The sequence below is a fragment of the Rhineura floridana genome, chromosome 8, assembly GCF_030035675.1.
Source record: "Rhineura floridana isolate rRhiFlo1 chromosome 8, rRhiFlo1.hap2, whole genome shotgun sequence".
NCBI classification, from domain to species: domain Eukaryota; kingdom Metazoa; phylum Chordata; class Lepidosauria; order Squamata; family Rhineuridae; genus Rhineura; species Rhineura floridana.
This window is the reverse complement of record NC_084487.1, coordinates 19,633,104-19,647,471: the sequence shown is the minus strand read 5'-3', so window position 1 is coordinate 19,647,471 and position 14,368 is coordinate 19,633,104. Positions and strand designations below refer to the sequence as shown.

At 39.9% G+C, this 14,368-nt stretch overlaps 1 protein-coding gene and 1 pseudogene across 1 annotated transcript in view; both read right to left on the bottom strand.

Moving 5' to 3' along the window:
- Positions 1–14,368, bottom strand: part of LOC133390925 (1-phosphatidylinositol 4,5-bisphosphate phosphodiesterase zeta-1-like) — a 78,640-nt gene that overhangs the window by 55,364 nt on the left and 8,908 nt on the right. The window contains exon 5 of the mRNA XM_061640466.1: positions 2,664–2,865. Within this exon, the coding sequence (XP_061496450.1) occupies positions 2,664–2,865 (202 nt within the window). The remainder of the gene's footprint in view (positions 1–2,663; positions 2,866–14,368) is intronic.
- Positions 1,924–2,042, bottom strand: LOC133363490 (5S ribosomal RNA; annotated as a pseudogene).

Below are 14,368 nucleotides of genomic sequence, written 5' to 3'. Positions count from 1 at the left end.
TATTGAAGATATTCATAACGAATATACCATGAACCCTAAAAAAAAAAGAACACAAAACTTTGCTATGTTACTAAAAATGAATTAAAGTTGAACATGATGACACAAATAGCTTGTGTTACTTTAGAATATTTATTTTGGACTAACTAGAAAATCATCAGAAAAAAGCTAGATTTCCAAGGCGAGCATTTTTCCTTTGAGAGGGGGAGAGTGGGGCATGCAATTATATCTTGACATATGGAGCCAAAGCAGAGGCATATTTATTGCACCAGCTACAGAGGCATCCTACCCTAGACAAATTCAAATATATCTGTGCAATGCCCTTCCTCAGTCATTGGCAAACAAAACTGTGTGCAGTATTAGGCGAAGGGCATCATTGTGAGGGCTCTAGAGGGACAAGAGCACTATAACATCACTGTTCCAAAGACTCTACACAGTAATAAATTCCACTACTTACAAAGGACTTAAGAGATTATCTACACTTGCAGAAAACACATGTGCAACAGCCTTCCTTGGGAAGGAATGTAGGTCAGGGAATCACGTATTTGAATATCCATGGTTTGTTAAAAGAGCTAGTTTAGTGTAAGGTAGTGGTTAGAGTATTGGACTTGGACTCAGCCATGAAGCTCACTGGGTGGCCTTTCACCAACTCTCAGCTTAACCTACCTCACAAGGTGGTTGTGAGGAAAATACGGAGAGGAGAAGAAATCTGTATGTCACCTCCAGTTCCTTAGAGGATATGTGGGATATAAATGTGATAAATAAATAAATATCTACAAATACAAAATAGCACTTCAGGTAGACGATTTGGATAGAACCCTTCTCTCCGACAAAGAGTGCTTCTAGACAGGTGTTCATTGTGTGATGGGTACTCCTCATGCATGCAAATGTTGCACAGCATCCACATGATGTCATTGACATCAAAATCCCAGCCCTTATTCCCACCCCACTTTCCCCTACCCCTTAATCTGGATTTGTTCTTTCTGAGGAAAATCTGCTATGCTAAAAAAAAACTATTGTCACTGACCTGTTTGCAACATCTGAAGACCCATTTACAATATTAAGCTGCCGTCTGGAAGCACCCAAGGCCAGAAGGTATTATTATATATATATGGAAAAACTGTGATATCTCAGCAAAACTTTGAAGGGGTTTAGTGTTGTGTGTCCAGATTCAGACCCTAATGCCAGGAAGGATTGAAAATATATGCCCAGAGAGAGAACTGGAGTTACCTATCTTGTCAGAGACTCCCAGGAAAGAAGAGCCTGAAGAGCCAGCATTGCTGGTATCTGCTTTGTCCCCCTTCTCCTCCTCCTCAGAATCCTCCAGTGAATGAAAGCACCCCATAACTATCACCCTGTATCCAGCTATCCATCCCCACAGGAAACATAACCTGAGGACTAATTTAACGCACAATGACAATTGCCAGAGGCAACCCCTCGGCTGTCCTCACAGCTGGCTCCAGGCAATTCCTGGAACAACATCCCCAGCTGGTTGCCCCGAGCCACCTCCCATCCACTTTAGGATGGGGGAGAAATTTAATTCCGTTTCTGTTTAAAGGCGAATCTACGTAAATTCACACTTCCTGAAACAGTATGCAAACCAAAATGCAGCCATCCTTCAAAATTCCCACTTCTCTAAAGTTTGTGATGCAGTTCTTCAACCCTGGGCTCCTACTGGGAGGAAGGGTGGGATATAAATCTAATAAAATAAAATAAAATAAACCAAATAATGCATACAGAAATGTACATATTAGTGAAAAGTATCAGTGAGTATATTACTGAAAATAACATGTATAGATGCATTGTTGTTGTTATATGCCTTCAAGTCGATTACGACTTACGATGACCCTATGAATCCTTTGGATGTATTCATAGGGTTTTAATGGTAAGAGGTATTCAGGGGTGGTTTACCATTGCCTTCCTCTAACCCAACGGCACCCGGTATTCCCAGGCTGTCTCCCATCCAAGTACTAACAAGGTCTGACCCTGATTAGCTTCCGAGATCAGACAAGATTGGGCGTGTTCAGGGTAGTATGGTCGTAGGCACTATATAAGGGGGAAATGCTTGTAAAAATATGCATATTAGGCAAAAATGCATACAAAAAGGTGTGTATTAGGAGAAATACATGCTAGAATGCTGATGAATTCTCATGAGCGCTCTTAAAATAAATAAGTAAATAAATCACAAACTGATGTGGAAATGTGGAGAACTGATCTTAAGACTGGAAAAATAAGAAACGGAGAAACCAAAACTGACAGATTTGCCCACTGATACTCTTTCCACAGGGGACTGGCTGGGGTCCTAATCTCCTAAAACTAGCTTGTCCTCCTGCCAATACCCCCACAGAGGCCTAGCTAGAAGAGAACATAGGGTCCCAAGAGCAACCATTAATAGTACCGTCTCCAAAGCAATCCCACTCCCATATGGTGAAACTTACTGAACTGTGTCAGACACAGACCTCATGCTCATTTCACAGGCACATACAGAGGAAGGGAGGCACAGGGGAGGGCTCTATTTTCTATTTGTGTTTCTGAGTGGGCCACGATTTTCTCTTTATCTTTCAAAATAGGCTTTTCTAAAGGGGAGGCAGGGAAACATGAGAAGCTGCTTCCCTAAACTATTGATTCTGTTTGATAAACTACTATTTTAAAATGGACACAAATACCTTGCATAGCCCCACAGATGACTTGGCCCTATTAGCTGGTCAGATATGAGGTAGGTGTTGTGCGAGGATGAAATGAAGTATTCACATAGTGGACGGGTCATATCCTGGTAGACCACTTTGTGCTGGGCTTTAAATATCACACAATCCTCAGAGGTCATGTATCTTAGAAATCCTTCAAATGTCATCTGTGTATTTCTCTTTGCTGAAAGCCAAAACATTACAGGAAAAACAATTACATCTCCACCATGGTTACTTACAGAATGAAGAAAAATTTGTAAATATTTCAGACTTAATATATTAATGCAATGTGGAGTGTGTCCATGCCAAATCACATATAGAGTCTTTTATTCTTGTTTCAGGAATGAGAAACCTATGGCCCTCCAGATGTTGTTGGACTCCAACTTGCAACAACCATGACCAGTAGTCCTGCTGGCTGTGGCTGGTGGGAGTTGATCCAGCATCTGAAGGGCCCATCCCAGTTTGATTTTATTCCATGCAGTTAGTAAACTATCTAATATATATATTGGAGAGTTGTGATCTGTTCACGGTTATCCAAGACAGATTACTGTAATACATGGGCTGCCTTTGAAGAGCATTTGGCAAATCCACCTGGTACAGAATACAGCAATTTGTGATTTAGGGGCGACTAAAAGGAATGTATTATACCATTAATTCATGCATGTAGTGTGTGTGTGTGCGCGCACATGCAAATAATCGACCAGTTCTTATTACTATAAAGGTCAGTTCATTTTGTTGACAGCATCCTCTTAGCTAATTTGCTAGGTCACTTGTGCTTTTTGCCAATATTATATATTACAGTTGTTTTCTCAGCATTCACTGCCCAAACTCTCAATAAGCACTTCAGGTAACTTATACTTGATAGCAGCTCACTGGTACTATTTGGCTGCCTAATTTTCCACTGAGCTGAGTTTAAGATTTTGTTGTTGGCTTGTAAGGCCCTCAACAGCTTAGGACCAGCCTATCTGAGGAGGGGGGTTCTTCTGTATATAGATCTGTGTGTTCACTAAAGTTACCAGAGGAGGCCCTTCTAGTATTCTAACAGAGATACATCCAGCAACTCGGCTGAGGGTCTTCACTGTGGTGATCTCCTCATTGTGAAATGACCTCCCCTTAGAGATATGATAAGACATCTATGGTACAGATGTTCCGCAGGTTGGTACATACTTACCTATCCACACACAACAAATAAACACAGGTATATGTTCTCAGTGCCAGTTACCAAAGCAGCTATGCTAAAAGAGCAAGGGGATTAGAGAAATTCATGGGGGATAAGACTACCAATAGCTTCCAGTCATGATGGCTGTATGCCACTTCCTGGATCAGAGGCACTATTCCTCTGAACAGCAGTTGCTGGCAAAAGAGGGTTATTGCCTTCATGGCCTCCTCAATCAGCTTTGGAGGCACCACCAGTTGAACATCCTGAATCAGAGGTAGGCATCTCTGTTGGCATGAATCGACCAAAGTTAGGCATTTGTGCAGACTTAGGGAGCAATCCAAACCCAAGATCCACCAAGATGAGTGAAGTTTGGAACAGGTGGATCTCCAGCTGAGCACGGGCTCAGCTGGGGGTATGCTGGCTGATGTCCCTCATCCCAGCTCAGCCGGAGATACATCTGCATAAATCCCCCATCCAGAGTTCAGCCAAAGCAAGTCCCCATTAAGGGGCATTTCACAGGCATGGAAGGGGCAGGGGGAGATTTACCCCTATTCCAGCTTGGTCATGTGACCTAGCAACCCATCATAAGTTACACTGGCAAAAAGGACTGTGTAAGGCAAACTCTATTTTAAAGGATTGTTTTTCCCTTTGCCAGGCTTGGGCCAGCTCAGCCAGCAGTAGCCCCACTCCTAAATGGAGTTTGGAATAAGGGTAAATTACACCTGCATAATTTACTCTGGCATAAATTACACTCGCTTCTGACAGTATGGATTGCTCCTCCCCTCCCTCGTAAACGTGCTTGGTGTTTGCAGTCTTAAGTCTCACTGATTTCACATGCTTAACTCCTGTTGAAACCAATAGGTCTTAAAACTGTTTGCCTTTAGCTGGATTTTGTCCTTTGTTTTTCTTTCAATGTCACTGTTTTTTGCAATGTATTCTACTTGACTAAACAGATTTAATTGTTTGCAGTCATTAGGTATTAGCGCCCAATTGCATTTGGCAACTGACACCCAAATATCTCTGCAGTACAATTGTATATATGCGTTTTTAGACATCCTTGTAAAGCAACTCTGGCTTCTCAATAATACACATTATCCACATATTTCTTACTAACAAAGTGGCGTTTGAGCATGCAGATATATTTTGCACACATTGGCTCCCATGAGATTCCAGTCTGGAGGTGCTGGGCCACCCAGCATCGGGGTAAATTATAGGTTCTACCTTCACTGATATATTGTTCCCAGTGCAGCACTTTTCTATGTAAGAGAGAATGGCAGTCATTCACTTATGTGAAAGGGGTACACTTAGTTTATTTATATAAAGGTTTCTATTTCACCCTTCTAGTAGCCAGCTGGTGGCCCCAGCTCTTAAGAATTAAGCCTGCTTCCTATCTGCATAGCCACACCACATCATCTGCATAGCCCTACCCTGGGCTGTGTTTCTTGATCACATTAGAAAGCGAAAGCATTTTGAGAACCAGCACAGCTAGATAAAAGTATGTATTGAAACCAACGGAACTGACTTCCAAGTAAAGTACTCGGGATCAGGATGCTATTCCCCCCTTCCCCCATTATTTAAAGATACAAATTATTTACATTTAGAAAAGGTCCAATTCCCTGGAATCGTATAAGGGCGTTTGATTTTTCTAATAAGCTTAATGGTTTATAATCAATGTTGCATGTATTTGTTTAGTATTCAAAAACTTGCATTTGAGATTGGGGAAGTTTAGGGGGAGTAGAGAGATGGGACCTTTTAAGAGGTGCAAAAGGGAGGATAGAACTTGGGGTTCGCAGTGTTGTGAAGTGCTTAGCCATCTTTATTCCTACATAAAGTACATTTTATATTTACTTCTGTTCTTCCCCTTTGATCCCATTTATTTCCAAGCCTCAATTTCGTAGGCTGCAAACCCTTTGGGAAAAGGGAATCCATCTTTTTCAAGGAAAAAGACTACCGTATGAGCCCCTGGGATCAGCAGACTGTAACTAATTAAATAAAAACCCAATTCTTTGCTTTACTGTAAAGTACCATAACATAGGATTGGGGTGTCAGGCTCTTAGAAGCAGTATAAGAAGGCAGCCCACCCTCTTGCTCCAGAACTGAAAGCAAAACATGCACCCACACTACTCTCCAAAACATTCAGGAAAATGTCCTACCTAACGCCACGGTGTTGCACAAGGCCCAGTGTTGTTTTCAAGGACTAATGGGCAAAGGGGACAGTAAAGATGGAGGCCAAAGTGGATACCTGTCAAATACGTAGCAGGCAGCAACAACATATCTTGTTTTCCCTAAAGTAATTATGGGTGTGAGAGAGTCCAATTCTTGCTGGGAATGGCGACTGTCTTCCACATAGAAAGGAGCATGGGGGGGGGGAGTTTCCATTGGCAACAATAGGGGCTTATTTTCCTAGGGCTTCTGCTTGGCAGCAGGGAGGGGCATGGATTTCTGTTCTAGTTGCAGTGAGGAAGTGAAGAGATAAGCTTCGCCTTCTCATAGACTGCCTTGCCAGTAAGAAGCAGGCGACCCATACTTGAAATTATTTTAGTAGGAACAACATACACAGCTGCCTGATATGTACAACGTGAATATCTCATTAGACTTCAAGTGTGGTACTTTCAGATGCATATTGAAGGTTATGGGGATGACCTGGTCTCCAATATTATAGTACAGTGATGATGAAGCATCATTGTATGATAATAAATCTCAAGTGGGATCTCAAGGTTGTCTAGGACAAGAAAGAATAGACAGGGCCATCTAGCACAAATTGCCCTGTAGAAAGGATCCTGAGAAAGCAGGAGGCAGATGAAGAACTCAGAGCTTGCTCCAACTGGGCTGTCCCCTCCCTGCCCCCCCCCACCTTATCACCACCTGCCCTATGGGAAGGACCCAGATCACATTTTACACATTGATATTTATAGTGACTTAAAAAAGATTTTAAAGTATTTATAAATAACTGTATAAATACAATTTTGCTACAAAACCATAGAAGATTGGCTTGCCCATTATGATTTCCCCAGGTGAGAATGCTCATTTTTAAAATCTGATTTTGGCTCCCTTCACACATTAAGCTAGTTGTATGGGAGCAGACTTGCCCACACAGCTGCGGTGTGCAAAAATTGTAACTTAAGTGGAGCTCTCCTACCAATCAGCAGCTTCACAATTCCCGGCCATGTGAAAGGCTAATATGATCTATGCCACTGATGTGAATGTGGTTATTCAAACCCATACCTCAGCCGGGTGGGAAGTGTGTGACGGTAGCTTTTCCCTCCCAGGGATTTTCAATGTGTACAGTGTGTCCACAGTTTCCAACATTTTAAAAGAAAACCATCCTCTATAAGCCATATTCACTTTTTTTAAAGGGTTGGCTCTTAACAAAATGGTTGTCTACAATGGGCTTCAATATCATTTATAAATATGGCTCTGTAACTATGCCCTCTGCCCACAACCTTATTTTCAGCTACTGTGCACCCAGAGGGAAGGCAGATGTCAGGATGCTCAGACCAGGGAGCACATAGCCATCAGCCTCTGTAGGGACCATCAACAATCTGAGAGAACAGTTGGGGCAGCTCAACCTCCATCTTCCCTGCGGCTACTTAAAACCTTTGTGCCCCAAGGAAAAGCAGAAGTGGAGAAGCCCAGATCAGGGAGCTAGTGCTAGAATTAATGTTTTGGAGTACAACTCCCATCAGCCCCAGCCAGCACAATTGTTAGTCAGGTTTAATGGGAGTTGTAATCCAAAACATCTGGAGGGGTACCGGGGGAGGGAAGGCTGGCTGGGACAGAACATTCTCCTCTCTTCATAAGAATGAGGTTGGTTTTTCTGTTTGTTTTTCAGTGCAGTACTTTTACTCTCCAATAGGGATGGAAAGATCTGCTAATTTCATTTCTCTCCGTTTCTCATTTTTCCAGTCTTAAATTCCGTTCTCCACATTTTTGCAGCAATTTGCGAATCTTTTATTTTAAAAAATCTTCATGAAAATTCTTCAGCATTTGTGTGAATTTCTCCTAATAAACACATTTTGTAGGCAATTTTTGCTAATGTACACATTTGTTCATGCAATTTATTGTCATATAATGCATTTTGTATGTTATTTTCAGTCATATATTTATTTTTATGCACATTTCCCCAATATATGCATTTTTGTAAACATTGCAGTTGGCAAACTGCATTACAAAATTCAAAAAAATGTGGATTTTGAAATGGATGGCTGTTTCGGTTCTCCTATTGTTTCAGAAAGTACAAATTTGATAGATTTGGCTTGAAATGCAAACTAGACTGAATTTCTCGCACATACCTCCTCTCCAAAGGCAGAGAGTGCACAGCAGCTCAGTCTCATTTAAGATTTCCCAATGTAAGCCGCTTTGAGAATTTTTTGTTTTAAGATGGCATATATTCTCAATAATAAATATCTTATAACCTTTATATATACAGAAACTTTTGAAAACTGTGTTTATAAATACAAAATTATAAGCAGAGGGTTGTATCCACTAAATTTTACTCAGAGGAGACCCAATGAAATTAGTGAGCTTCACAGTCATGTCCGTCAATTTCAGTGGGTCTATGAAAGTTGGACAGTGAAAAAAGCGGGTAAGAAAAAAATCAACTCATTGAAATGTGGTGCTGGAGGAGAACTTTGTGCATACCATGGGCTGCGAAAAAGACAAATAATTGGGTGTTAGAACAAAATAAACCAGAACTGTCACTAGAAGCTAAAATGATGAAACTAAGGTTATCATACTTTGGACGCATAATGAGAAGACATGATTCACTAGAAAAGACAATAATGCTGGGGAAAACAGAAGGGAGTAGAAAAAGAGGAAGGCCAAACAAGAGATGGATTGATTCCATAAAGGAAGCCACAGACCTTAACTTACACGATCTGAACAGGGTGGTTCATGACAGATGCTGTTGGAGGTCATTGATTCATAGGGTCGCCATAAGTCGTAATCGACTTGAAGGCACATAACAACAAAAAACTTCAAGTATGACTAGCATTGGATACAATCCACTCTAATAATGCAAAAGGATTGGCTTTATCTGTGAATTCTACATTCCAGGGCATAACATTTTTATAAGAAATTATCCAATTGCCTATTTTAGCTTACAGTGCAAATACTATCCATGTCTACTCAGAAGTAAGTCTCACTTATATCAAGGAGATATACTTGCAGGCAAGTGCAGATAGGATGAGTTTCAAAATGATAAAATCCGCCAGTTTCACCATAGTTGATAGACTCTACACAATATGAAATGATCACTTTAAAGTCACCTCCCCATTTCTGCGTGGTGTTTTCTTCTGATTTATTTGCAATTGCCATTCTGACTGCTGTTAAAATTCAAGTAATCAGCTTTACATCACATTGTACAATTATCAAGACTTGATAATACAGAAGAGTCACAAACAGATCCTAAAGTACAATATATCTACTCATTTCCTCTATATTTAATAATTACTTTTTTTAAAAAAATTACTATAACTGGGCAGAAAAGATTCAGAAAGTCTGCCCCATGAGAGCTTAAATCTCTAATAAAGATCATGAGTTAACTTGTAAATTCATTTGAGTTTATAAGCAGTTAGATGTTTGATCTGTAACTTTTTTTAAAAAAAGTTTACATTGGCACATACTGTACTTTAACATATACTGTACTCAGGCGTCTGTACGTGACTACAAAATGTAGCATAAGCAGCAGCCCACAGATGAAAACTTCAGGAAGAGCAATCCAAACTACAGTAAACCAGCATAATTTACGCCAAAGTAGATTATGCCAGTATAATTAACCCTTATTCCAAACTCCATTCAGAAGTGGAGCTACTTCTAGCTGAGCCAGCCCGAGCCTGGCAGAGGGAAAACAAGTCTTTAAAGGTCCCTTTTTGTCAGTGTAACTTCCACTGGACTGCTAGGTCATGGGACTAAGCTGAATGGATTTTGTAATAGGGTTAAGTCTCCCTGCCCTGTTCCGCACTGGATGTTTTTCATTACTTATCCCAGTCTCAGCTCAGCTGGCTAAGCTGGGATGGAGGACTTACACTAGCCTATCTCTGGCTCAGTCAGGATGTGGGAATTTATTCAAAGATCTGCCTATTCCAAACTCTGCAAATCTCAGTGGATCTTGGGTTTGGACTGCTCCCTCAGCGGCTTGCATCAAGAGATATTTCAGGAGTTTGAATGGTAGAGAACCAGATGACAAACTTATCTAGGTGCACTGTTTCAGTTAAGAAGTTGTACAGGCCTAAGTTTCCCAGATAGAGCTGTTACAAGTTTTGTGTGGACAGCAGCAAACTGAGCTGGCACAATATTAACCCCTTTTGTGGGTTTCTGTTTAAGTGAACCACTCCACCTTTCTCATGTTTTACATCAGCTGCAAAAATGAGGCCACTACCATTATTTCTCCTTCCATCTCAACTACTGTGAATAATTCATTTCTGACTTTTGCAACATGTCCATGTAATATCCAAAAATATATTGCTAGTCATTTTCCTCCCTGCTGCCTTTTCCCTGGGCTAATTTGACCTGTTTCTATAACATGTTCCTTCTATCATTTTTAACACCTGTTTATACTGTATATTAGTTGGTCACTTCTGAACTTTATCCAGTTTTTTAAATGCACTGTCCACAAATGAAGTGAGTGCCACGGAATGCACATTAAACAAAAAATATATAAATTGACACAGAGGACAACATTATTTTTTGGTTAACAAAGACACTGGCATTACTGACAAATAATATTTAGAAAGGGTCAGACAAATGATCCAGACAGACAGCTTTCCTGTGCTTCTCATACTAAAAATGTTTGAACAGGAAATATTAACTAAATATTTCATTGCTTTTCATACTCTCCGCACCTACCTCTAGCTGTTTAAACTAACACAGAGAACTCATGTTCCAAGAAAGATTTAACCCTGTCTTAATGCTTACAGTACAGTCCAAACCCAAGATCTGCCAGGATGAGCAAATTTAGAAATGGCTGATCTTGGACTGTACTAGTCAGGGTTCAGACAGCGTAAGTCCCTCAACCCAGCTGAGAGGAGCCTATGGTTCTTACATTATCTGGAGAGTAAGATATGCATCCTATATTTCAAAGATATCTTTGCCTTGCTTTGCATCTTTCTGATGCTGACACTTTCTAATTCTTTTAGCCTTTTCTCATCAGAAAAAGGGGGAGCATGTTTGTTATTTTTCTGTATCTCTTCCTAACCTACTGTGCCTTTGGGGAGGGGGCAGGAGGCGTTTGGAACACTTGTTGTAGGGAAGACTATTCTATTTTTTCAAGCTTTTTACTGCCTTTATAATTGGCATGGCTTTTACAACCTTTTTGAGTAGTTGGTTTTATATTGTGCTGTATTATTTTTATTTTTGTACAGTTATTTGAGATTGTGTACTACTCTATTGTTATTACAATTTTTATTTTATAGGTTTATAATAATCAACCTTATAAATTCTAGGAATAGAAAGACAGAATATGAAATTGAAAGAAAATTGAAAAAGGAAGCCGCAACTTTGTAGAGCACTCAAATTGTGGACCCGCCATTATTTTACAGACATGCATGCATTACATTTTATGCATTGTTTCATAATTTATTCTCACAAAGCTATCTACAATGATTCCAAATATTCTCGATTGCTAATCCATGTAAGTATAATTATGGCTACATTTTTCAGTTCACATCATTTCATATTTACCATCATTACATTGGATTGCATCTACCATTTCATTGCCTACCTCCTGAGAATATTTTCATTTCATTTTAGGGGACAAGCCAAACCCAAGATCCGCCAGGATGCATGAGTTAAGATCTGGCAGATTGCCAATCCCAGATCAGGCGGAGATAACCAGCCCAAGTCCCACACCCAGGTTCAGCCGCGGCTACCTCAACCAAGGCCATGGCAAGTCCCAACAAAAGAGGTGTTCCAGGGGTGGGACAGGACAGGGGAGACTTACACCTAATCCAAACCTCTTTCAGCTCAGCCATGTGACCTGGCAATCCAGCGGAAATACACCATTAAATAGGGTGGTGTAAGTAAAACTGAATTTTAAAGGCTTGCTTTTCCTCTGCCATGCTTGTGGCGAGCTCAGACGGCTGTAGCCTCGCTCCTGAATGGGGTTTGGAATAGGGGTAACTTATGCCACCTTAACTTAAACTGGCATAAATTCCTCCATCTTCCCATAGTTAGGGTTGCTCTGTTAGGCTACAGCTTCAGGCACATCTGGATGACAACTGTTCTCCATGCCATGTGGCTTGTGATGTTGATCTACACCTTTGCACATAGACTGATAGGGAGAGTTATCCTTTGCTGATCCAAACAGATGTACTTCTGCCTATCGCGCCATTGACTAGGAAGTGCTGATGATGTGTCTATTGGACCAGGCATACTGTACTTCACCAGGTTTCTGACCATGCAGCTGTATTTTTCATCCAACCTAGTCCAGTGTGGGCGACTCCCAGAGCTGCATGTGTAGTATGGTATTCGCGAGGGATCAATTGTTCTGCTGCTGCTGTTGTTTAGTTTTACATCATGGTTGTTATTTGCTTTTGTTTTATTGTTTTAACATTTGAATGCCAAACTTACTTTTTTAGAAAAGCAGGTTTAGCACACACACGTATATGCTAACATTAGCACACACACACTAACATTAAAACTGCAAAACCTTCCATATTATATAAGTATACAGAGCTTGCTTATTGTCATACTAACATCTCATTGCTCAACAAGCCTTTTAGGCAACAGCTGATGTCAATCAAAATTAAAAAAAACATTTATTACATGTAGTTGATGATATAAACATAATGTTGATTTACAATTTTGAAAAAGCATCCCAACTAGGAACCTCCTATTCTGAATTCAATCTACTAGTATTGAAAACTGAGTATTAAATGGCCATGACAATCATGTATGAATGAGATTTGTGTCAGGTCACAGAAGCAAACTGGTATTCAATACTATTACTATAATTCTGCATGGGTTTGCAGTTTCGAAGACAAGATAATTGCTCAACGGTAAATAAGAAAATGATAACAACTAAACATAATATCTTGAAATTGAAACTAGGATATTATGAGGTAAAGCAGTAAATATTTTGAAGAAGTTTTGTTTAGATGGTTGGCTTGCTCTTTCATCTATTTCCATAAGACGATGTATTTGCACACTGTAATTGTATTAATTTATTTAGAAATGTATTACTTGCTTTCCAATATAGAATTCTCAAAATGAGGAACAGGCTTTAAAATATAATAAATAAAATTTAAAAAATCATAAAATAGATATGAACAAGTGGGTTATATTCATCTACTTAAGAGTAGGCCCACTGAAATTAATGTACAGGATTAGTCATATCCATTAATTTCTAAGAGTCTACCTGAGTACGATGAACACTGGATACAATTCTTGAAAAAGAAAATAAAAACCACAGCCGGAATCACTGATCAAAAACTCTACACATGAAAGCTTTGTGTAAATGTTTAAAAGCCTTAACATAGTTGACAGGCCAAAATTGTGAAACGACACATTGCAGCAAGAAGCTGGTAATGAACATGCTACATTTATTATTATTATTATTATTATTATTATTATTATTATTATTATTCAGCAGTCCCTGTCGTCCTAATATAATAGTGGATCACCGAAAGGTTTTCAGGATGAGATCTGAAAAAGTAAGTAGATGTGGAGTAAGATACTCTCTCACACCCATTCTTTCCCCTCTCCACTGAGTTACCAAGGGGGTGAGGTGAACTAAACAGATTTTCAGCATCTGCAAACCTTGAAATTACCCTATGGCTGTGAATACCTCTCTCTTGTGCAAAGCAGTTTCGGCAGCATAAATACGAGCAGGGAAGACTCAATTTGGTATTAATGTATATGATCTTCAAAGAATAGTAGCTCTTCTATCTTAAGAGAAGCCTTAATAATTTCTGAGTTCAGAGCACTTGTAGTAGTAATTAGCTTGCAAAAGATGTTTAAGAACAGATCACACTAGTGTGAGTCACACTCAGATCAGTGTTAGAGCTCAGGGCTTTGCATGCTTAAACCTTCATCCAATGCCAAGGAAAAAAATCAGCTAACGGCTTTTGGGGTGTATTTTCCACCCCAATGATATTTCCAGCGTATGGTGGGCTGGTACATTGACCCCAGATAACATTTGTGTTTGTGGTGTCAGAAGAAATGTGCTTGACAATATCCAAACACCCAGAGCCAGAAAACAGTTATTCAGAGGAAGTAAAATGTTTCTGTGCATTTGACTCCAGTGGTCTTTGTAGACCTGTCCCTGACTAGTTTTCTATGAAAAAACAATAGGGTGTTTTTACTACCCCAGTCCAATAACATTGGCTAGGGTAGTAAATACACACCAATGCGTTTCTGGGTCATTTTATGCCCCAGCTAGTTTTTTATTTTCAGAAGTAAAATGTTAAGTGGGTGGAATTTGGGGAGGTTGTACGGGTGACAATTTGTGATAATTCTAGAAAGACTACCCTGTAGGTCTACTTATGTGTAAATTGCACAGTGAAAAGTATACAGGGGGCACGGTTTTGTC